Genomic DNA, 24,472 nt, shown 5'->3' with positions numbered 1-24,472 from the left:
GCAAATCTAACTGCTGCACGGGCAGAACAGTTTACGCATGAACTTTCCAAATCGAGAAAGTCCTCTCCTGAAACAACCCTTCTTGGGTTCTTTTCCTATCCCCAGGTGCTTGCTGACACAGTCCATCAATTCCTCAACAACTGTGTCAGGATCTTTCAGAGCAGCCTTAGAGAATTTTTCCGGGTTACCAAACTTCTCCTGGAAGCTGGTGATCAGAAGGGCTCGTATGTCTCTATGATTCATCGGTATGATGATGCTTTTACAGACCACAGAGGGATTTTTAGGCATCACGTGGCCTAAGAGAGAGTCAACTAAGAGCTGAATTTCAGCAGCATGCTTAGACTTCTTTCTATTTTTAAGGTGGTCTGATAGAATAACTATCAGAAGACTTGTTATCATAGCATCATTCCAAGTTTCACCTGACTCTCTGAAGGATCCAGGAGAGGAATGTTCCCCAAGTAATAAATTACTTTGGCTTTTTGGAAGCAAATCCTCTTCATTTTCTGAATCTTTCAACTCCTCAGCTTCTTGCTCCTCATCCTCATCTTCCTCATTTTCCTCCTCTTCTTCATCTTCCTCTTCATCATCTTCCTCCTCATGTGATGGTTCTTCCAGATCACTGTCCTCTGCTTTCTTTAACAGCATGATGAAGAGGTTCTCGATGGCTGTGAGAACTTCTTTGACTTTATCGTTGAGGGACAGGTCACTGGTCAGCTCTTCTGTTATCCACAGCAACACCTCGTGCATAAAGGCTTTTATGGCGCCTCTTGTGTTGGAGCGGAGCATTTTTGTGGCCTCCGACTTTGACTCTTCCGTTTGCTGAACAAGATGTTGGTATTTTTCCATCATGTACTCAAACAGAGCTTCGTCCAAGTCCTGTGAGAGCAGGAGGATTTCTTTTTTGGAAGACATGCTTTCCATATTCAGAAGATTTGGTTCTTCTGTTTTTTGGATCACATCAAACAAGCTGAGGAACCTGTTCAGGATCACGTCCTGGTCCAACTCAATCTGGCTTTGTGTTTCCATGTCTTGTCCAGTGGATGTCGGTTTGGAAGCCTCATCCAGAAGGAACTTCTGACACTTGAACTTGAATTCTTCGTTCAGATATCTTAGCATTTGGTCAAACAGTTTTCCCGCAAATGCTTTGAAGCGTTCCTTTGAGTCCTCCGACAGGGAGTGTGAGGCCAGGAAGTTTTTAACCTTGTCCATCACTACGCTGATGCTAGGATGAGCCGGGACCGAGGTCCTTTCCTCGTTCCCCATGTCTTCCAGAAGGGCATTGGTAATCTCAATTGCAGCATCCACCCTCACAGAATCTGAGCAGGTAGTCCACTTTTTGAGAATAACAATCACACCTTCCACAGCCTCTCTGAAATCAAAGAACTTTTCCACAGAAAAACTTGGAAAGGAGTAAACCGTTTCCTCTGTGAAATCGGAATCAGATGAGGTCCTGTATTTCCACTCTGGGGTGATCCTTATTTTCTGTAGGAATCGTTGCAAAACATTCCCGGTGTTTTTGACCATCACCCCAAGACGTTTAAAGTTTGACACGCATCCGTTGATGTAGAGGCTTGCTACTTTGGGCACTTTTATGGCCATCTTTATCATCTTGTTCACCTTTTGTTCAATTTCCTCCTCTATCATGTTGGTCAGTTCCTTGGTCTTTTCACAAACTTTTGTTCTAATTCCAAGGATCATGGCCATGCACTTGAAAAAAGCCTCTCCCACCACGGTTTTTATGGATGGGAGCCGTTTTTGGTTGGCTTTCTTCTTGAGCATTGGGATGAGGGTTTCTACAACATCCACTGCTGATGTCTGAATGATTTCTTTTATCAGGTCAGCAAGGATGATTAAAGTTTCCCCATCGATGCAGCCGTCCTTCAGCAAGGTCCACTGCACTGTGGAGATCCTGTCAAAGTGTTTCTCCACGATGGGGCGGAGATCGTTGACCCCAATCAACACAGTCTTGCTCTGTGGCTTGACCATTGTTTTGGGGGTTTCTTCCTGTGTGGACTCCTGGGAGGGATGTGAGGATGCACAGCTATGCATTTCTTGGTTTTCCATGGTTGTCTTGGGGGGTTTGAGCCGGTTTTTTCTTGTGGTGTCGCTTGGTTAGCTTTGTCTTTACCCGCAAGAAACTTGAAATTTCAGGAAATTTTTTATAGCAAAAGAAGTTTTCCTGACATCTGTAATGATGTCACACACTGTCATTATTACAATCAGAAGCTGCAGGGAGGAAAACATGACATAACTGAAGCATACAGTGATGTCATCGCACATTATTATGACATCACTGTGTGAAGTCACAAACATCGCGTTGTCATGGTAACCGCGCCGGCACGCGCATGCGCAGTTATGCTCTTCTGTGGAGAGCGAAAATCAACAGGAAAAAGCAGCATTTCTGAGGGAATGTTCCCGCATGTTTTTGTCCAGATGATGAAATAAGGTCTAAAAGGGTTCAATTCCTCCGCTATCAGGTATTTGTGACTAATTTCCTCTTTCTTTTACTGTCTTCTGCTTTAAAATGATCAAATTTGTATCCTCCAGCAAAGTGATGAGGTTCCGTGTTTTCATTTGCGACTGGCTTTTATTTGGGGAAACGCCGCCCTCTAGTGGTGAGAAAAAAAAACCCTCTTAGAAGAGGAACATCCGGGTAATTTGGTCAGCTGACCAAAACACGGAAGCCGCGCAGGGGGAAGATCAGGAGAGTCAAAAAGAGACTCATTTTCAGAGAAATGCGTCCATTATTGAGGTTTTATCAACTTTACAGGTGAATTTAAAGCTTTACTTTCATACAAAACTCTGAAAGTGGAATTATTTGATCTTTGACTGACGTGACAGGACGGTAAAACTGAACGTTTCCATTTAAGTTCTAGGTAAATATCGATTTAAAAAAAACACACATCAGCAACTTTATTTAATTTTATTGAGTGTCGATTTATGTTGTTTTAAGCAATTTGAATATATTATATAATACAAAAGCTAAATATATAAAAAAAATTCTGTACTCTTTAGAAACATCGTTTAGAATCAGGAAAATGTGAATAAACTTGAAGACAGTTTTAATTTGAGGTAAACGTGTCACTTTTTTTTTTCTGACTTTAGAATAAACTTCTCCTGGATGTATTGGTGTGAATTAGTCTATTTTCCCTTTAATATTTAGCCTTAAACAAACAAAAAAGTATAATTTACATAGGTGAAATGAAGAATTGTTTAATATAAAGATCATTATTAAATATATTATTGTGAATGACTTTTTATAATCCTACCTATGAATTGAGGATATTAAATATTAATGCTGCATATAAGCATTTAACAGCTGATTTCTGTCTGTAGGATTTTGGAGGGGTTTCTGCTCTCTGATTCCTTCATGCATCTGCAGGGCGAGCTGCGCTGCACGCCATGATCCAGGTGTTTCGCAGCCCGGGCCGCCATGGCTACGCCGTGGAGGTGTCCCCGTTCATCCCCAACAGGGTGGCGTGTGCAGCGTCCCAGTACTACGGGATAGCAGGTCAGGGTTGCAGAGCGGTTGGATCAAAAGCGTCGAAAAAGTCACAGCTGGATGTTAAACTGTCCTGCAAACAAAAACAACAGAATATTCCTGGCCAATGACTGAACACATCTTTAGTCATGTGGTTTCCGTTTACAAGTTTTATTTAATCTTAATTTATCATATTTGATTTATGTTTTTTATTTAAGCTGCCAAAAATGCAGCTTCTCTAGGGGTTCTCAAACTTGTTTTCACTGAAGCTTCTTCCTCGTCTTCTTTGCAGGTTGTGGGACGCTGCTCATCCTCGATGAGACCCCCCCCACTTTTTAACTCTGCTCTTAAGTTGAGTTGATCTATTTAATTGAGTTGCTTTTATTGTGTTAATAGTCTTAAGTCTTATCTTTATTGTGTTTTTACTAATATTATGCTTTGTTCAGCACTTTGGTGAACCTTGTTTGGTGTAAAGTGCTTTATAAATAAAGTTGAGTTGAAGCAGCGAGGGTGGGGGGGTGGACTTTGCGCTGAGCGAGCGTGGGTTTGGAACAAGGATTTGGGATCTTTTCAGTATTATGTATAATTATTTATTTGTATTGAATCCTTTCTGTTAGGAAAACAGACAGTTTGATGTAAGGGGGGAAAAGAAAACATATTTAACACCTTTAATTCATTGTGTTGAGAAAAACAAGTGAAAAAAATCAAAACTGTGACTTTGAAACTGTGAATTGAATTGTGGTTTGACTGAATCGTTAAATCCCTACCAATCATGAACTCATATTTGTATGGCATGAATTCATGGAAATACCAACCACTTAAAAAATGGTCATGGAGAAGAAATTATTAGCTGTGGTTTGAGTCCAGCTGGAATCATATGACAACAAGTCGTTCATATATCAGAATCGAGCAGTGGAGGAAAAAGCTGCTTCGACATTTGCCACCAAACTTCTTCTAACTGGTGAACAAACTAGTAAACAGCAGAAGCAGAAACAGCGACTCCCTGCTCGTCCAGTGTGAACTTCTTGGACTAAATACGTTTTCTTGAAGCGTACAGCTGCAACACACATCTCCATTTTGTGTGCGTCCTTTCTGCCGCCATCTTCCCGACTGAGGACGTGACACATGCAGAGGAGCGGGTCAAAGTGCGTGACTTTTATTGACATACATGTGCTGTTGAGGCGGCACAGAACGGCAGGATGAGGATGAGTTTGGTTTAAGGCTCTTCTCTACATTTAGAACTTTTTTTTTTGCTTCAACACATGTAAAACCAAAAAAGACGGCATTTATAAATAAAAAATCAGTTTGATTCTCATTCAGTCTGACCGCCCCTCCCCCATCCTGTGGTGGGTGGGGGAGGGGGACACACACACCCCCGCATGGATAAATATCAGGGAGAAAAGAGGCTGAACTTTAGTACCGTCTGTCGGGAAAATTCAGAAACATGAATCAGAAAAACAACGAAAACAAACTTTCTAACGTGAGACAGTTTCTGTCGTGTTTGTTTCCAGTAAACAAACTAAAAATAGAATCGAGATAAATATGTTTTCTATCAGTCCATCAAACGACTGCGTTTCTAAAACCTAAAGCTGCTTCTCAACAGTCTGAGGAAAACCTGAACCCTGAAGACGATCTTCCTCCATGCAGACTTCCTCCACTGCCGCGCGGCGCTTTCATGGGGCTGTTGGCCACGCCCCCTTCAGGCTCTCTGAGCTGACGGCGTTCCGTCCTCTTTGGCTTTCCGAACTCGAGCTTCCTGCTGTGAAAGTGGCGGCTCAGGCCCAGTGAACCTGAGACGCCATCTTTGAGTGGCGTTTGGCCTCCATGAGGGTGAAGGCCTCCAGCTCCTCGCTCATCTCCTTCAGCCTCTTCTCCTCCAGAAACGACACCAGAGAGTCTCTCATGTCCACCACCTCGATCATCTGCTGCAGGATTTTCTCCTCCTCCGCCAGCTCCTCGGGTGTTTTATCTGAGGGAACAAAAACGCTCTTTTGGTTAAAAATGACAAATTCAAACTCTTCTGTGTGTTTGGTTTGTTTAAACTCAGAACAAATAAATCTCTCATACGCTTTCAGTTTTTCCAAAATAAAAGCATGCAACCAATTTGGGGTTTTGTATTGAAACAAAACTGTTTTAGAAGTAAATTCTAATTGCTCTTTATAAAAAGAACTGACAGTAGCATGTTTAATCTTTGAAATTTGCCAACAAATATTCAGATTTTTATCTAGAACACTTAATCAGAGAAAAACAGAATGAAAGTTCGTCTTTTAAGGTTTTCAAGCTCCAGTACACATGACTAAAAGGATTATACAATGGATATTTTAAAAAAGTACATTTTGAGGAGGTTGGTGTCTTGGAGCTGTGTGTTCAGCATATGGAGCGCAATACTGTGTGAATCTTACAATAAACTGACTAAAAAACAGGCCGGTTTGAAAATGCTTTAAAGGTTAAGCGAGCTGAATGAAAACCTGGTGACCACTAGATGGCGGTGCAGGTCTGTGTTTGTAGCTGGAGCTGACACAGCATCACCTCTGGTGTTTTAAGCTTTGGTCTTGTAAGTCAGAAGAGTTCGTCATCATGTCTCGAGTCTGATTTATAGAATCTACCATGAACTCCAGGATAAATCCGACTGACATCAGGATCATCTACTCAGCTGTTTAGTCAAACTCAGATGTGTGCATCATTACATAACGTCTCTGCATGACACCAGAGATGTCACTGGTGACAAACAGTACACACTCTTTAACATATTATAACTCTGTAATTGTGTAATTGTGTAATTATGAGATCAACTTGAATCAGTGGATTCTGAAGCAGAGAACAAAAACGGATTTTTGTTGCTACTGTCATCTGAAGTACATACATTTTCAAAGTTCTCTTCTTTTTAATATTTTATTTTGAAAGTTCTAATTTTCTCAAATTCTTTTTTCCATTGAGGAAAAGAACAAAAATGTATTTTACTGAAAAAAGTTCTAAAAAACAATTTAGTTTTAATATAGTTGAGCATTTTAATGAATATAATATAATGAATATTTAAGTAAGAATATTGTGAATCTATGATTGTCTCCTAGTGCGACAGAGAAACCATATTGGAATGTGTCTGCAAAATGTTCATTTAAAGTGAGTTTTTTATATTACCCTTAAAAATGAAAAACATCAAAAGATTGTGTTTTCTAGTTGTTATATCTTTATTGATCTGTCGATGCGTCTTCATTTATTATCTGATCTACTTGAACTGTTGTCAGCTAAACTTTGAGGATGGAAAAACTGTGGAATCAAACATAATATTTTAAAATAGTAAGAATCATGCTGTGTCCCCTAGCTAGCAAAACATCTGAAGGTACAAACCTTTCAGGTTCATGTACTTCCTGAGCTCCAGCTCCAACATGCTCTGCTTGTCCTCCAGTTCCAGCTGTCGGGATCTGACACACAAACAGACTCGGTCAACCGGCCGACTCAGCAGCTCAAAGCTCTCCACACAAACGAGAAGGTCGTGACTTACGCCACCATGAGGTCGGACTCCTCAGACACCAGGGCGTTCTTCTCGTGGACGAGCTGGATCCACTGTTCGATCATCTCTGGAGCGCCTCCGCTGCCTGGAGGACAAGAGGAGCCTGTGAGTGAATGAATGACAGCAGGGGGAGGAGCCAACGACGACGGGTGGAGGCTCTGGATCAGGAAGTGTTTGATTGTGATCTTCATGAGCTCAGCTGAGGTTAGATTTGACTCCCACCGCTTCAGCTGAACTCCTCCTCTCCCATCATGACCGAAAGCCCCTGACAAATCGTGAACAGGTCCACCCAACAAAAACACGAGGGTTACATGGAAACGGAAAATTATTTTCCCCTTTTTTCATTAGTGAGAGTGGAACAAAGGAGAAGGAGCATCAGAAAGTCAGGAGCTGGACCTGAATCTGGGCCTGCAGCTGGAAGGACTTCCGGCTCCTCGTGAGGTTCAGACTCCTCAGCAGGCGAGTCACTGTCACCTATCAGTTACATTACATGTAGAAACAAAGAGGAAGTTTCACACCGGAAGTTAATGCGACGTTTGAAAAATTGCAGAGTTTTGCTTTTGCAGCCGCCTGCAAAAACAAGGAGGGTTCTTAGAGTTTGGGTTGTCCTGCAAACACAGATGACTCACACACAGGGTTTTCCACAATCCATGTATCACAAAGAAATAACTAATAATAATTCCACCAACAAATCCATTTGCTTCCTCTTTTTTCCATTTTCCAGCATGTTTCCTTTGAAAAAGCAGTGAGAAAATGTAACAGATAGAAGGAGCCGTTTGTATAAATCTCCTCCTCTACAGCTCCGTGCTGCCCAAAGATATGCCTGACTGTAATTCAGCTTTATCTGTTCAGATGCAGCCTGGGATGACGTGTTATTTTTTTGTATTTAAAACAGCAAAAACTAGATAGTTTTAGATAGTAAAAAATGAAATAAGACAATAACTGATTAACTGGTCTGTTTCTAAAGTCTGGCTCTACAGAACTCTGAGAAAGAACAGATGGGATGTGAAGTGGGTCAAGCTTGTCTGAAACCAAAAACGTGGCATTATCTACATTAACAAAACACCTTTGGAAGACTCAGACTGGGTCATATTATAATGGAGCAGCTCAGCAGCGTCTCAAAATCAGAACCACAGTTGTGTTTTCAGCAGCTATGCTGTAGGTTTAAACAATCGGCCCAACAGAACAGAGGAGAGCAACTCTGGTGCAGCTTGGAACCAGAACACAACCGAAATGTAAAACCTGACGTCTCTGGTTTCTGTTTTTGACAGTTTAACTTCAACACTCCATAACTCTAAATAAAATGGATTCTTACCGGCCTCTCCTCGCAGACGTTTCTCCAGGTCCACACCTGTGTGCTCCAGGTCCTTGAAGGTCACCTCGATCTCCTCCAATCTTCTCTGGATGGACTGTGGACCAAAAGACAAAACAAAAAAAGATTTTGTTAAAAATGTTCAGCCCTTCCCACTTTTTTTCTTTTTTTAAAGCAGAATTCTACAAAAGGATGGGTACCGAAACTCTGTTCAAAGTTAGTAACAGTACCAACAAACACAGAACTACTGGTACCCACATGTACTTAGTACTAAAGGCACCAATGTACTGATGAATACACAACTACCGGTACCAGCAAATACTGTACAAATACAAGTGTCAGTACTAAGGGCACTGATGTATATGGTACTAACAGTACTGACATAAACTGTACTAATAGCACTGTTTTCCGCAGGATCCTACAAAGGGATGGGTAATGAAACTCCGTATCAAGTTGGTAACAGTACCAGGGAATACATAACTATGGTACTAACGGTACCAACAGTGCAGACATATTTGGAAAAACCGGTACAGATTATAATATTGAATGCTACCAAATATAAGTATACAGAACTATCAGCAGAAACGTATACTAAACTACCGGTATAATATAATGCTGGTACACAGGTGGTGACGCACATGGTACAGACATATACGGAACTACCAGTACCAGTGTATACAAATAATACTGCGACAGAAGTATACAGAACTGCTTGTCCCGGCGTATATGATACCAACGGTACAGACGTATATGGTACCAACGGCACAAACGTATATGAAACTACTGGTGTTGATGAATGTGGTACCAACGGTACAGACAAATACACAACTACCGGTGCCAACTACATGGTACCAATGGTACAGACGCATACAGAACTACCGGTACCAACGATACAAATGTGTACCAAACGACTGATACCGACACCAAACCACAGGTACTGACTTACACAGAACTACGTGTGTCGACATATATATATATATATTTGTTGGTACCGACATGTATTTATGTGGGTATTACCAATACCCACATATATGGGTAATGGTGGTTTTAACATATACGGTACTTCCAGAACTCTGGTATCAGGGTAATGCTGGTATAGACATATGCAGCTATACCGGGCAAAAGTTTGGTTGTATTTCACAGAAAAAGATTCTAATTCCGGCAATTATTGACGGATAAGAGTGACGTGTAAAATGCTCCGACGGTGCAGACTGTCAGGAAGAAGGAAACAAAGCATCTCAGGCACTTTCAACCGCTCTCCTCCCCTCTGCTTCGTCACTCACACCCTTGAAAATAATTATTAGACAGAAGAAGTCCTTTCGTCTGAAGGAGAGCAGAAAGTCCTCGAAAGGGAAGTGATGGATGAAAGAAACTATCTCCAGTCTGTAAAATCCTGCTCATCAAGGACACTTCTCCTTGACAGCGCGACGGTTCAGTGGAAAATGATCGTAATCTTTGCTGTGGACACATCAGTGTCGTACAGTTCCATCAACTTCTTATCTTTTGGAAGAAACAGAAAGTACCAGCACTTCTTTTTAACAGGCCTTGATAAACTGGATAAACAGACCGCTCTTGTTGTGTCAGTTTCTCCTGCAGATTGATAAGATGTTTCCAGATCAGAGTCTGATCCTGCAGAAGTGATGAGTCACACTTTAAACCAGCTTTTAACTCACAGTTTTCAGACTATTCCTACCACATTAGAGACAGATTACAAATAGCAGAAAATGATCTGTTTTTTTAATCCCAACAAGTCCATGAAAGTGTCATTCAGAGAGCAGAATTTTAATGTTTCCAAAGTAAAACCAGCTCCTGGTTTTTGATCATCTCAGACACTGATTTCACTGATAAAAAAGCTCCATGAAAAGCATGATGGGAAATAAAACAAGAACATTTTATAGTGCGGTGTGTTCCAGCGAAGGCCCGACAAAGAGCCGATTATAATATTCAGAGTTGATAAACAGAATCCTCCTGTTTACGTGTATCTGGATGTATTTATTTATAAAAGTATTAGAGACGGATGATAGAACACAAGTTAAACCAGACCCTGCAGTTATAATCAAGTTGAAAACAGGAAATAAAAACAACCAACTGAAGACACATCCACCATCATGTTAGACGACAAACATCTTTTAGCAAAAACAAACCACTTTATCACCAGATTAGGATCTAAAGAGTCAAGATTTGAAGATTTTTTTTGTTATTTTCTATTTGTTAGACATATAATGAAACATAAAGGCTCTACAGACTATAGCCCGGTTCACTTTCAATGTCACAGATTTTCTTAGGGGCAATTGTGCGCATTTTCTGTTTATGCGACGCATTGTGTTCTGCTTCCTGATTGGCTGTAGAATGCTGTCAATCAACTTCCTCCATGTCAGGCCGAATGTGTTTCATTTTATATTACTGGACATACTTTTCTATGAAGGTTATAATATTAAGTTTGAACAAGAAAAGTGAGAATGTCTGAGAAAATGTGTGCAGTGAGGAGTTTTAAAGCCTCAAAACAGCTAGAATTACTACAAAAAATAAAGATGACAAGTTTATGGATTTTCCTTTTTGCATGCTGATGTTAGAATTCAGCTCCTGCGTTTAACGAGTGAACACTGTATTGAAGTAGTAAATAAATAAATTATTAAGAGTATCGATCTGGAGCGTTTGGATAAAAGCTGAAGCTGCTCAAAAATAAATACTGGAGGGGAAAATTCCTGCAAGTTTTAAGCGAAAATGTTGTTAAAATATTCCAAATGAAATAGGCCCAGTTTGATCTTTCCTTCACATGTTTTCACACTCCTTTTTCTTTTTAAAAAACATAAAGACGTGATCTTATTTGATACAGAAATGGAACTCATGTAAACAGTCACTTCAGTGGAAGATCAGAACTTTTTAAGAAGTACTGAGCTGCAGCCGTTATCTGCACAGCCTTCTGATCTTATCCTGAATAAGACATCACCATGACAACATGCTTCACTGATTGTCTCTGATGAAATTAGGTCGTATTTGGGATAAGTGTTGTGAGATAAGATGAATGCACAGAAGCACGCTGCACTGGAGGAGGCTCAGCAGCTCAGACTGATCGTCTCAGAGCCGTTTTCATCGGTTTGAAGTCATGAATCCAAACTCGTGTGTGTGCTCACAAACCTCCAGGGTCTCATTTTGAAGAAGAGTTTGGGGTAAAACACAGTTTTAGACTTCACATTCATGTTATAATCCCAGAAATAAAAATAGAAAATCTGAGAGCTTTTCTCATTAGTCAGGGTCCTTGTGTCCACTCGAGCATAACACTCAACGGTCCATTTATCATCCATTATGACCGTTTCTGCAGAAAGAAAAAGTACTGCATTGCGATTTAATCTGAAAACTCTGAATGGAAAATACTTTCTGCCTCAAATTAACATGCTATCTAAAATATTTACTAATCCAGAATAAGGGCTTTTTTAGAGTAGTTAGTAATGGCAGCCATATTTGTTCTTTTAACTTGTGATTGATCTAAAACCCCCCAGAACCGAATCTTTGTCCCTTTGAGCAGAAAAACATTTGCTTAGAAAAACAAGTTCCCTTGAAGCTTTAAGGGTGGAATGTACCATTGTCATTGTGGAAAGTGTGTCATGAGGCATTTGTAAGGACAATGCGACGTTGCACGCACTTATGATGTACAGGTGACGCTGTTGCACGATGCCCTTGTGCCACACTCCATGGGCAGGCAAACTTTTGGACTTGTTGACTACAAAGAGTTCTAAAATTTATCACAAGGGCTGGGCCTATCGGTAACTGTACAAAAACATAACATCACTCATAAAATAGAAACAAAAGCTGATTGCTAAACTAAACAGATTAAACTAAACTGGGCATTCCTTCTCGGTGAGGAAAAACTCCTAAAAAAATTGAGAAAAGAAGAAACCTCAGTGATTTCCACATGAAAATACTTATCTAACTCTTCAACTATTTGTTTGAAACGTGTAGCAGATGGGCTTCATCCAGCTGGGGGACAGCAGGGATGGGGCTAGATGAGCCAGAGGCAAGGTCCACGACCACTGAACATGAACAGCACTAACAGTCTCCTGGCTCAGTGCGTAGGGGGTTTTAAAGAATAAAAATCTACACAACTACTTTACTCTTACGTGTCGTTCAAGTGTTCACTACGACCTGTCGCCTGCAGCACACCCATAGAAAAAGCACGAACATAATCGGACTATGGGCTCACCTAGCATCTTAAGATGCAGCCACTCCTCTCTACGACCCTCCATGGGGTCGATGAAAAAGTGCTTTACTAACCTGCGCTTTACGGAATCGCTCTAGTTCACTCATCCTGGCGCGACGCTCCAAAGTCCTCATCTTCTTCCGCTCCAGCTTCCGGGCCTGAACCGGGTCTGATGGCATCTGGAACTGTAGGTAGCCTTTTGTTATTGGAAGATAAACCATAGCAGGGTTCTACTGTCGCTCTAAACTCACCTCGTCATCAAACAGGTGACTATCATCTTGTTCTAATATTTCATCGTCGTCGTCGTCGTCTCCATCGATGCCCTCCTCCGACATGACGAGTGCAAACGGCCCATCAGCTACAAATGAGGCAAACGTGAGTGGGAAGAAACCCAAAACGAGAACAAGAACATGAAGATCTGGTATTCACCGTCGCTCCCCGGATGACCGACATGAACGCTGAGCCTCGGGTCTCTGCTGATCCGAGGAGAAGAGAGGTTCCAGGGGGAGAACTTGGACCGCGGTTTGTTCGGAACGCCCGGAATCTCCTTCTTTCTCAGACACCGCCGAGTCTTCTTCTCCCGGAAGTGGCTGGCGGTGCTCCCGCTCCAGTAGCCCTCCTCCTCCTGTCCGTCCAGTCCTGGTTTGGGAGGTCCCCCCGCGTTGGCCGAGGAGGAAGAGCAGGAGGAGGACCCGCCGTGGGTCTCCGAGTCAGAGTCTGCGCTGAAGCTCTGCAGGTTTCCCAGAGCACTCTTCTCCTCGATGCTCAACTGAAGCTTGCGAAGCGACTGCTTCGGACGGGAGTCCGATCCGGGTTTGGGGCCGTCTTCCGGTAGGGAGGGGGTCGGAGCTTCTTCGGGTGTGAAGTCGTTCAGGTTGTGGATCGTGCGCGGCCTCGCCACTGGGGGCGACGGGGCGGAGTTTGGAGTGGTCTGCCGAGAAAGGCGTGGCTTTGGGACTGGACACGGTGACTCCTCCACCTCCTCCGCTGGTGAAGGATCCGACACCAGAGGCTCCTCTGAGTCGTCTTCAGATCCGACATAGTGCTGACTCTGCTCTTCGGGAGCGCGGGGCAGTGTGCCAGTGTGGGAGGGGCCTTCATAGTCCTCATCGGATGGTGATGGGCTGTAATCGTCACTGGAAAGCTCCTTCTCTCTTTCCTCCTAGATGAAAACAGAAGACGAATGAAGAGGGATAAACACCCTGACGATGCAGGTTTGAGCTTAAGGAGGCAACGGGGTAACGGAATGTTCTGCTGGAGACTCGGCAGAGAGTTTGAAGTCAGCTGCTCTGCTCAGTGACCCACCTCACAAGATGCTTCAACCCCATTTGCCAGCATCAGCTCCTCGGAGTGCAGCTCGCAGTAAAACGTCCCTGCAGGCAGAAAAGGAAGAACAATGCAGATCCTTTGAGCGCTCAGCATCACAGCAGCAGGAAAACTCTCTGCAGCAGAAGTCCTGCATGACACATTCTCAGAGCATCAGACCTCGAGCGCCATCTTAATCAGTTTGTTCCTTGTGACGGTGGAAAGCTCGTGGCATTTTTTTTAAATTATTGATGCTGATGCAACAGAGTGAAAGCAGCATGTTGCAGTGGCAGCTATACATTATAATGATAACATGCACGATGCATGTGAGAAACACTGAAGTCTGTGTGGGGTTCAAGATGAAGATAATTTTAATTAAAGCTTATTAAAAGGTTTCTTTCTTTCATTAAATTAAACTGAACAAAAGCAAGCTAATAATGTTAATATTTAACTTTGTTGGTGGAACCTTCAAATATTCTAAACATTTAACTGAGAGGACTGTTAACTGTCTTTCAGCTCCTTTGAGGCTCATTGGAAATGGAATGTACCGTTATTGTGTGAATATTAAGTGTATTGTGAAGTATTTGTAAGGATAATGTACGTTGTATGCTCTTATGACGTGAGGGTGACGCTGTCATGCGGTGTCCTTATGCTACACTCTGGTTGTCTAATTTCTAACAATCAGGTTACACACAAAGAGCACGCACATACCACGTGTACACAAATAGCGACTCCTTGAACAGATTGAGGGGCTTGAAATGATGCATCTGACCAAGTTCGCCTACTTCCCCCAAGGACGTGTTTTTACAAGTGTTCACTATGACCTGTTGCTCAATGTGCATGAGCAATTTCCCTCTACGGCAGTGGTGTCTCAATCGCACAATGGGCCAAAATCCAAAAAAACACCTTAGGTTGCGGGCCGAACAGGATTAACATTTATTAGACACTCTAAAATGAACATTTTAAAACTTTCAAACCATAACGTTTTAACATATTTATGAACTAGATCCATAGCATTACCTGCGATAATGCTAGTGTGAATGCTGTAAGCTGAATTTGGCAGCTGAAGATGCTGAAACTGATAGCTAAATATGCTAAAGTTAATAGCTGAAAAAGCTAAAGCTAATAGCTGAAAACGCTGACGTTAATAGCTAAAAACACTAAAGCTAATAACTGAAAACAGTCAAGTTCATAGCTGAAAACTCTGAAGTTAATAGATGAAAACGCTGAAGCTCATACCTGAGAACGCTAAAGCTAATAGCTGAAAACACTAAAGTTAATAGCTGAAATGCTAAAGTGGATAGCTGAAAACACTGAAGCTGATAGCCAGCTAAAATATTAGCTAAATGCCAAATTAGCCTAAAAAAATGAAAAAAAAAGACTTAGGTTAGCTAAAACAGCTAGCTGAAAAATGGTTAAACTTCAAAATAGCTTAAAAAGTAGAAAAAAAGCCTAAATTAGCAAGCTTGTAAATATTATCCTAACTTAAAAACAGTCTAAAAACTTTTTAAGACGTCGAAATTAGCCAAAACAGCTAGCATGTAGCTGAAATATTAGCTAAACTCTAAAATAGCCTTAAAAAACTGAAAAAAGCCTAAATTTGCCGAAACAGCTAGCATGTCGTTGAAATATTAGCTAAATAGCCTAAAAAATCTTAGTAAATGCCAAAATAGTCCAAAAAGCTAAAAGAATGACAATTTTTAAAACTTTAAAACCGTAACTTTTTAACGCAATTATGAATAATTAAATGGCAGGAATATTATTCTAGAATAAATCAACTTAAATCTTAAATAACTTTAAATATTTTACATTCCATAAAAATATATTTCGTCAAAATTCTGCAAGTTCAAAATAAGCGCAAGATAACATCGGGTCATTCATAATAATAAAATAAAACTATCTAGAGGGTCGGATAGGATTACCCAGAGGGCCGTATCCGGCCCCCGGGCCTTGACTTTGACACATGTGCTCTACGGGCTCATCGAGTGATCTATGATGCTCAAACTTGTCAAATCCCTCATTAATGGACTGAAGGATCCTCTCTGAGATCTTTTTGCCACACTAGTTCATCCTCTTCATCCTCACGGTTCTTGGCAGGACTAGTTTTTTCCTTGGTAGCTTAAGCCATCCCATCAGCACATGAACCAGGAGAACATACAGTATAAACTCTGCACAGAAAGAACCCAGTTCGGATTTGAACCAGAAGCTTCTGATTTCAATGTGACAGTGAACAAAATGTTTAAACGAAATAACAAAAATGTAGAAAATGTTCGTTTTTTAAATCCTGCTTAGATCAAACTGAAACAAAGGAGTAAATCTGTAACTGTACAGTCAGCAGCTGCACTAACCGAATAGATGACCTTTGATTTGTTTCTTCTAGACACAGCAAAAGAAGAAAGTCTGTTTTTTCCTCAAACTTCTTCCTGACCTGTGTTCTCGTCGAAGGTGTAACCTCCCAGCCGGAGCGTGATGCCGCACTTGTGGCAGGTGAAGCAACTTCTGTGGAAGAACTTCCCCTCGGCGCTGATGCGCTCCAGCACGTACACCCTGCGCCCACAGAAGTAGCACTCCTCGCTGTTGGCCATCACCACGGAGACGGCGGGCTTCGGCTTCAGAGTAGGGCGACGGGGAGTCTCTGGGGGGACGGGTTCTGGTTCTGGAGGAGGGGCTGAAATCTGAGCCTGGGTGGAATCAAAAAGAGTTTTATTGTAGACGGCGACTTTAAAAGAAGATTAACGAAATGAAGAAAGTAAGTTTTGAACGCACCCCGTCGTCATCGCCCATCCTTCTCAGGGTTCCCGGCGCTCGTCGTTCAGACACCAGTTTCTCCTGCAAAGACGTGAGAAAATCAAACACAGCTGATCCTCAGACTGAAGGCCACGACCTTCAGCTCCAGTGTGTGGCGGCTGTTGGTGAGGTACCTTGCGTCTTTGCAGAGAGTTGTGCTTCAGCTTGCTCAGGAAAAACACGGCCGACTGGGTTCGAGAGAAAGTCACAGGCTTGGACAACGGCAGGGAATCTAACGGTTCTGTCACAACCAGGAATAAAAAAAAAAATCCAGATTACTCCCGCCTGATTTAACGCTTCAATGTTTACCCTCTTTTTTTCTTTTCTTTCTGACTGGGATGGAACTTGTGTCCACACTACAACTCCTCAGCTGCTGCTGTGAGCGTCACTCCCACTCTCATCCTTCAGAGGAGGTTACCGGAGACTGACAGCTCCCCTCCTGCCTGAGCATCAGTCAGCGGCTCCCGAGCAGAGCGGCATCACACCCACTCCAGCTCTCTCCGAGCCCCGAACGCCACAGCCCGCTCTGCAGCGGAAAACAAAAGTCTCCCAGGATAATCCCAATCTTATCTGAGAAAATAAAGATCCCCCTTCAGGACGCGACAGCCCCACGCTGACCGCTCTCCCCCCCTCTGCTGCTCGGCTCAGCGCAGCACAACCAGCAAAGGCTGGCTTAAACCCAGTGGATTGTGGGTAAGCTGCTCTTAAAGAGACAGCTCACTTTATCATCTAACATATTCCAAGGAGGTGTCAGAGCTGTCAGAGTATCCCTGTAGGTCTATGGAACAGCAGACTTTATGTGTTGCTTTACAGACGTCTGGACCCGCTCAGGTATTTACCTTGAGGTTGCAGCGTGAAGCCGTCTTTGATCTGGGAGAGGTACAGGACCATGGACAACTTGTCTATCTGCTTGCTGTTGGCCAAGTCGCTGGGAGACATGACCGGGGGGATGCCCAGCTCCTTCTGCAGGATGCTGAAGGCCAGCTGGTTGTTGTGAACGCAGCTGGACTCGTCCAGGGACGACATGTCGCTGTAGAGGGAGGATCAGGGTTCAGGGTTAACCTAATGGAGTCTCAACCTTCAAAAACAGCAGATTTGTATGAGGAAAATAGTAATGAAAGAATATTTTGATGTTCTCCGCACTTTGTTGTGTGATAAATATAAACTTGTTTATCTAAAAAGAAAAAAAAGTTGTAAAAATCCAATAATTCAGCCTTGCACGACAAAATAGATTTGTTTTTTCAATGAGTGCTCAAAAAAAATCCCATTTCCATATCTGTGTCCAAATCTGATAGCCACAACCAAACCACTTTAACCAAAGAAAAGCATTTAATATATTATAAATATATTATAAATACATAATTTTCTTTCATAAAATAAAATCCACACAAGTAATTATGTTTCGTATCTGGATCTATTCAGTTCCCACTCCGATCATCTTTTGATCTGTTGTTAAAGTGTTCTCAGTGGTCTTTGAGTTGGGATTATGTCATTTTTTTTTTTATCAAAGAACCTGTGTCGTTTTCTAAGACACAGTTTCTGCAGAGTGGCAGAAGTTTATTAGAAATTTGAGGAATTGTTGTGGCAGAGCAACACCGCCCCCCTTCCCTCCCCCATTGCTGAGAGCACGGAGCACTAAACAGTGACCCGCCCAGCGTATTGTTTATGCCACAAATAAGCTCTTTATCAAACATATTTGTCTGCTCCTGATTCACAAACGCCATTTTGAGCCTGCCACAATTTCTGTGGCATAAGGCGGATTTAAAAGCCTACATTAAAAAAAAAACATGCTTAAAAATAAAAAAAGATTTTAAAAAAGATTCTAAAGCTAAAACAAGATCCTAAAAATCCAGAATGCCTTATATATGTAATATTTCTGGTTGTTTTTAGTGATGTCAAAGCTTTTTTGAGGGTACACAGTCCTATGTCAAAATGTTGGTCTGTTTTTTTTTTTATTTTTATTTTTTTAATAAATTGCAAAAAAAGTTTCAGTCTTATTGAGAATATGCTATCAAAGCTAACATGTAGCAATGTCGGACTGCGTTTTTTTTCTATAAGGTTGGGAGTTAGTGTAGTCATAATAATGTTTGTTTTAATGGTACCAGTCTGTTTTTTTAAGTATTGAAAACAAAGATGGGTCTTAGTCTGAATATGCTAACAAGGCTAACGTAGCGGTGTCTGACTGCGTTTTTTTATGGGTTACTAGCAAGGTTGAGAGTTAGCATAGTCACAGTAATGTTTATTTTAGTGTTTTTTATGTGTTGCTAATAATGTGGGAGTTAGATTTATTGTTAGCATGTTAACAGCGGCTAACACTTCTAATGTGGCTAATATGTAGCGGTGTCAGACTGTGTTCTTTTACAAGTTACTAGCAAGGTTAAGAGTTAGCACAGTCACAGTAATGTTTATTTTAGTGTTTTTTACCTGTTGCTAATAATGTGGGAGTTACATTTATTGTTAGCATGTTAACGGCGGCTAACACTTCTAATGTGGCTAGTATGTAGCGGTGTCAGACTGTGTTCTTTTACAAGTTACTAGCAAGGTTGAGCGTTAGCGTAGTCACAGTAATGTTTTTCTTACCAAATGCACCTTATAATCCAGCGTGACCTATACTGCGTAAAATATGGTTATTTTATATATATGCGTCATCCATCATCCGGAAAATACCACAAGAACATGTTAAAAAAAAATCAAAAACACCATTTTCATCAGAGTGGCTCAATACGAACTAATGTCTTCATGTAATAAAAAGGTTTGCAGCTGTAAAATATTTTGTGGCAATACCTAATATGCAAAACTCAAATCTAGAAGTAAGTAGTTTTAAAATGTATCTGTTTTTATTCATTTAAAAAAGACAAATCTTGATGACATGTTGCAGTTCAACTATTAGAAGCTCAACAGCAGGAATGGGTTCAGTCTTCAGACCCACTCACATGAGATGAGGTCTGAAGTGGTGGATCAGAGCACACAGAGCCATCCCGGACCTCCACGACTGACTAAAATCCTTCACGTTCACGTTCTTGCAGCTGCTGGTGTGTTTCTGGCACCACTTCAGCAGCTCCTCAAAACCCCTGAGTGTATCTGAAAACAAAAACAAACAGTCAGAAAAGGAAGTCGAGTTAATGTTTACCCGAAACAATGTTGAGGGTCAGAGATTCAGAAGTTATTCAGTAACCAATCACACATCTGTGCTGGCTGTAAAACCTGTTTGGATGAAGGGTTACCTTGAGTCCCGGGGGATGGTTTATCTTTAAGATTCTTGCTCATGGGATGAGATTTATCCACATCATAGAGGTTCTGCACCTTCAGGTACAAACGGAAAGCTTACTTAAACATGACAAATTTAAAATAATTGCTTTTAACTGTTTAACTTAAGCTTTTAACCCTTTTAACAGCGTAGCTCACAAGTGTCAAAGTCAAGGCCCGGGGGCCGGATCCGGCCCTCCGGGTAATTATCTCTGGCCCTCCAGATCAGTTTATTTTATTCTTATTAATGGCTCGATGTTATCTTGCGCTTATTACTAACTTGTATAATTTTGACAAAATACAATTTTATGGAGAGTAAAATATTGAAAATTATTTAAGGTTCAAGTTGATTTATTATGAAAAGATAATATTCTTGCTTTTTATTATACTCATTTATGCTAAAACGTTAAGGTGTAAAAGTTTTAAAAATTGGTATTCTGATAGCATTTTGGACTATTTTGACATTTACTTGGAATTTGTCAGGCTATTTTGGAGTTTGGCTAATATTTCAGCTACATGCTAGCTGTTTTGGCTAAAATAGGCTTTTTTCAGTTTTTTTAGGATATTTTTAAGTTTAGCTATTTTTCAGCTACATGCTAGCTGTTTTGGCTCACCTACGTTTTTTGTTTTTGTTTTGTTTTTTAGATTAATTTGGCATTTAGCTAATATTCTAGCTGGCTATTAACTTCAGCATTTTCAGCTATCAGCACTGCAATCTTCAGCGGCCAAATTTAGTTTACAGCATTCACACTAGCATTATCGCAGGTAATGCTATATACCTTGTTCATAATTATGTTAAAAGTTACGTTTTTAGAGTTTTAATAATTGTTTATCCTGTTCGACCAGCGACCTAAAGTGTGTTTTGGAATTTGGCCCCTTGTGCGATTGAGTTTGACACCCCTGTCGTAGCTCCAGTGATTATGTTCTTTGATTTACCGTAACTTTTCAAATGTCGATACGATTCTCAGATGTTTCAGGTGTTTAAGAGTTAAAGATTATTTTTCAAACAAAGTTAAAATGTTCATCGCTATTATCAATCAAACTTCTATAGCCTTCACTTCATCTGCGTGAGCTACCACGGCTCCAGAGTGGGTTACCCAGAGTAGTGCTGACCTGGTTGGGCTGAATGGAGGACAGGTTGACTCTCTGGTATCGGGTTTTGGGGTCGAGGCTGTAGCCGGCATACTTTTTGCTGGTGTTTTCTGGTGTGGTCTGGGAGAGCAGCTGGTAGACGCTCTCTCTGCAATCGGGACAGAACTGATAAGATTAACAAAAGTTTGGCTTTAGTGAGACCAAGACATCAATTCCTCTACAAAGAAAGCAAAGACCAGCGAGCTCCAGTCATGCAGCGTTTCTCACGACACTAATCATGATGGAGAGCTGTAATTATCCGTTTCCTGTGCACCTTAGAGCTTTAAGAAAATTGAATTACCGCTCAGCTAGGACCTTGAGAGGCGGAGCTCCCATACCCCAGCTCCTGACCATCCACGCCACGTCAAAGGCGGCCAGAAAGCCACGAGCGATGCCGGTCCCCAGAGGCCAGAAGGGCTGCAAAGAGAGGAGCACAAGAAAGCTCTTTAGTGCGTCAACAAAGCTCAGGAGGCAGAGAATCAGGAATGACATATGAGTAGAATCACCACTGCTTTGCTCCTTTAGTGTTATTCGAGGGAATAAAACATGAAGACAAAAGTCTGGTGCAGAAGTTTTAGCTAAAGGTGAACACAGAGAAAAGTAGAGATATGCTAATTCAACAGTAAAGTCACCCTCCGATGAAAATCATGCTTTTTGAATTTTTAACATGTATGTGTGGCATTTTTCTAATGAAAGAGAACAATTGTAATAAGAAATCCTTTTGCATTTCCAAGTATTTCTCCTTTTAAATCTGTCAATCAAACTGTCTTGGACAGACTCTGTTTGAATGAATGATCTTCTTTCCATCACAACATGCACTAAACCCTCATCTGTTCCTAGTGTGTCTAGTTCAGGTTCTGGAGAAGAGAAGATGGTATCTTCACATTGACTGCAGTCAAATGAGCCGCCGTTCACATTTCTGTGGTCAAATCAGAATCACTGGATTTTTTGTGTGAGTTTCATCCAATACTTACGGTAGCAGGACTGAGAACGCTGGAAAATTTCCACCAGACTCCACAGCGGCTCAATTGACTGTAAATCACTGAAAATTCAAAAGGCCCCCTTGGACAATTTTTTGTGAAGATAAACTAGACTTTTACTGTCTCATTCCGTTTCTTTTAAATCCTGTTTTCAGAAAACCCAAATGCTGAGATGAAGACTTGAAAACCAATGTGGTCACATTTACTTCTCCTTTACGGCTTACAGCAGAATAGATTTTCTTAGTCAACAGTGTTGGGTTCTGGTGTAGAAGTTACATGTAAATCACCAAACCGTCTGTGGAAAAGTTCAAAATCAGCTTAAACTAATTTGTAAATACAGTTTCTTACCTCTACCAGACAGTCTCCCACCAGGCCGATCAACAGCCTCTTGTTCCTCCTCTCCCTGACCAGAGAGGCATTCTCGGCACGGTGCATACAGGTGAAGTCGAACATCGCCACGTCTGGCTTTCCTGACGGAGTCTTGGCAAACTCCAGGTCAGAGAGGTTTCCTCCGGTGGAGAAGTGAGCGGCCTCTTTGGCGTAAGAGTACAAAGCGTTGTCATCCACGTTTGCCGGAGCCAGCAGCTGCTGCGCGTCGCTGCTGTCCTGCAGAGGAAGAGAAGGGAGAAACGGATGACACTTTCTGACACGGAGCAGCATCTATTATGCTCACTTCTCGCCCCAAGTTGGCGAGAGAAGCCGACTTGATCGACACGTTATCTCGTCCCGCACAAACTCCCCCTGCTGCTTTGCCTTTAAGGGCGAGAGGCACGCCAAGACCTTTTTTTTAAAATAATGGATGAGTTGTTCTCACCTGCTTAATGACCCCCTTCTCCAGCAAACTCTTCCTCTTGGCAGTCATGACAAAGTAGTGGGTGTCGTCTTTGTAGTAGACAATATTCTCCAGATCAATACCTGGAATGAAAGGGGGAGAGAAAGTCTGTCAGGCCAAGGGGGAAATCAAAGCCAAGAATTAGATTCAGTAAAAGCAGAAACAGGTTTAAAAGCTGCGACTGTGGTTTCCTTAAAACGAGTGATGGAGGTCAGACTTAAATATTAAATTGGACTGCTTAGAAAGGTTAAATTAAACAGGTAGCACTAGAACGATGAAGCTAAAGTGAAGCTCTTTTGCGTCTAATTATTCAGTCAATACAGACAAATTGGAAACTAGTTTTTAATAGGCCTGTAAACACTAATGCATTAATGCAAAGGATTAATCAAAAAGAAGAATATTTATTAACGCAAAGTAATTACACCTCGCAAAGAAACCATCTTTGCCACACCTCCACGGTGTGCAATAAGACACTTCCTTGAGTGTTGTCCTACTTATATATGGTCAATTACAAAATAAATAAAAAATTTAATTAGTTTTGAGTTCTTTATTCTTTCTATTTATCTCCGTTTAGATCGGTTTTTCACAAAAAGATTCCTGGTCTGGCGCATTGTCACGGTAACACAACGCGTCGCTGAGCCTCGAATGCGATTTAAATGCTGATGGTCACAATGGGAAAAATAAAGCATCAGATCAGAGAGAGAAAGTGCACCTCTTTCTTATCGCTTGTTTTTGTCTAGAAGATGAAAGAAACATTGTTTTAAAGCAACCTGAACATGGATATAGAGCATTTGGGCAACTTGACCAGAACTTTTTTTTTTTTTTTTTTTTTGGGTCTGCAGGATCATTTCTTATGGCTGTATGTCTGTTTCCTTGGAGTAAGTAATTCTACAGACATGAACAACTTTAGAGTTCTGCTTATCTTACTGTTGATCAACACAAATTACACTGAGTTAACACTTGATAAATCAAAATAATTCACACAGTATAAATGAAGAAAAATCGATCTCCCTGGGCAGTTTTTGTTCAAAAGCTGCATATTGTCATATAAATTTTACCTAGTAAAACATTGTGATTAATCACAACACAAGTGTGATTTAATCTGACTCATTTTTTTTAATCAATTGACAGCACTAATTAAAAATAAACATTCTAAATGTACAATTTGGTGTGTTTTCATTCAGTGATTATGCACAGATAATAAGTAGTCACCAAATACTGTAATTAAAAAAAAATTGCGATTATTAATTATTTTTTTAATCGATTCCCGGCCCTAGTTTTTAATATTATGTGATTGAGAACTCAACATTATAATATCACCTCGTTGACCCTTAACACTAGAGTTGTGACAGAAGAAAACCTAACGTTCATTGAAGTAATGTAACTCTTCAACTGTTAGCGTCGTTAATATAATTCAAACAGATTCTAATGCAGAAAAAAGCAGCTTTGCACTGATATGCAGCACATCGTGTTACAGACAATCTTTTTACAGACACACAAAACTCAAGTTACAAGTCTTTTGCTTCTAACTTCATTATTGTGACTCCATGACACAAGCTGAACTGTGTGTTTTGTAATCTTTTGCATCGTTACTCTATGTTGAGTAAACACTTCGCTTTGATATGCAACACTTTACATAAAGTTAAGTGTTGGCTCCTAATTAATCCACATCTGCCAAAGAGAAATAAT

At 41.1% G+C, this 24,472-nt stretch overlaps 2 protein-coding genes and 1 long non-coding RNA gene across 5 annotated transcripts in view; 1 reads left to right on the top strand and 2 right to left on the bottom strand.

The window, feature by feature from the left end:
* Positions 1 to 6: 6 nt before the first annotated feature.
* Positions 7 to 2,243, bottom strand: LOC112159456. The gene is made up of 2 exons (XM_024293516.2): positions 887 to 2,243; positions 7 to 853 (listed from the first exon to the last, which is right to left on the bottom strand). Exons 1-2 carry the CDS (start codon positions 2,062 to 2,064, stop codon positions 7 to 9), a joined length of 2,025 nt encoding a protein of 674 aa, XP_024149284.2. The 5' UTR covers positions 2,065 to 2,243.
* Positions 2,244 to 2,642: 399 nt separating this feature from the next.
* On the top strand, positions 2,643 to 3,989 carry LOC112158707. The gene is made up of 3 exons (XR_002921348.1): positions 2,643 to 2,770; positions 3,337 to 3,511; positions 3,774 to 3,989. It is a non-coding gene; the product is annotated as an uncharacterized LOC112158707 (long non-coding RNA).
* A 622-nt stretch (positions 3,990 to 4,611) lies between these two features.
* The window catches only part of mical1 (microtubule associated monooxygenase, calponin and LIM domain containing 1), a 30,945-nt gene continuing 11,084 nt past the window's right edge, over positions 4,612 to 24,472 (bottom strand). For 2 of the 3 annotated variants that reach the window (XM_024292181.2, XM_024292183.2), the window contains exons 8-26: positions 22,766 to 22,866; positions 22,300 to 22,557; positions 21,273 to 21,388; positions 20,954 to 21,080; positions 19,819 to 19,897; positions 19,528 to 19,675; positions 17,434 to 17,624; positions 16,729 to 16,835; positions 16,574 to 16,636; positions 16,236 to 16,488; positions 13,808 to 13,875; positions 12,932 to 13,664; positions 12,754 to 12,860; positions 12,577 to 12,687; positions 8,308 to 8,401; positions 7,389 to 7,466; positions 6,984 to 7,077; positions 6,830 to 6,903; positions 4,612 to 5,450 (exon numbers count right to left, since the gene is read on the bottom strand). In XM_024292181.2, the coding sequence (XP_024147949.1) occupies positions 5,257 to 5,450; positions 6,830 to 6,903; positions 6,984 to 7,077; positions 7,389 to 7,466; positions 8,308 to 8,401; positions 12,577 to 12,687; positions 12,754 to 12,860; positions 12,932 to 13,664; positions 13,808 to 13,875; positions 16,236 to 16,488; positions 16,574 to 16,636; positions 16,729 to 16,835; positions 17,434 to 17,624; positions 19,528 to 19,675; positions 19,819 to 19,897; positions 20,954 to 21,080; positions 21,273 to 21,388; positions 22,300 to 22,557; positions 22,766 to 22,866 (2,996 nt within the window). In that variant the 3' untranslated portion in view covers positions 4,612 to 5,256. The remainder of the gene's footprint in view (positions 5,451 to 6,829; positions 6,904 to 6,983; positions 7,078 to 7,388; positions 7,467 to 8,307; positions 8,402 to 12,576; positions 12,688 to 12,753; positions 12,861 to 12,931; positions 13,665 to 13,807; positions 13,876 to 16,235; positions 16,489 to 16,573; positions 16,637 to 16,728; positions 16,836 to 17,433; positions 17,625 to 19,527; positions 19,676 to 19,818; positions 19,898 to 20,953; positions 21,081 to 21,272; positions 21,389 to 22,299; positions 22,558 to 22,765; positions 22,867 to 24,472) is intronic. The other variant, XM_024292184.2, reaches the window with a different exon arrangement.

This window comes from Oryzias melastigma, linkage group LG7 (genome assembly GCF_002922805.2).
Source record: "Oryzias melastigma strain HK-1 linkage group LG7, ASM292280v2, whole genome shotgun sequence".
Lineage (NCBI taxonomy): Eukaryota > Metazoa > Chordata > Actinopteri > Beloniformes > Adrianichthyidae > Oryzias > Oryzias melastigma.
Note: the sequence above shows the minus strand (reverse complement) of the source record. Positions and strands in the feature narration are given on the sequence as shown.

Coding starts and splice junctions, on each gene's coding strand:
- LOC112159456 (XM_024293516.2), bottom strand. CDS start 2,064: ATGGAAAACCAAGAAATGCATAGCTGTGCATCCTCACATCCCTCCCAG. Junction 854..886: donor TCCAAAAAAGAAATCCTCCT/GCTCTCACAGGA, acceptor AGCTCTGTTTGA/GTACATGATGGAAAAATACC.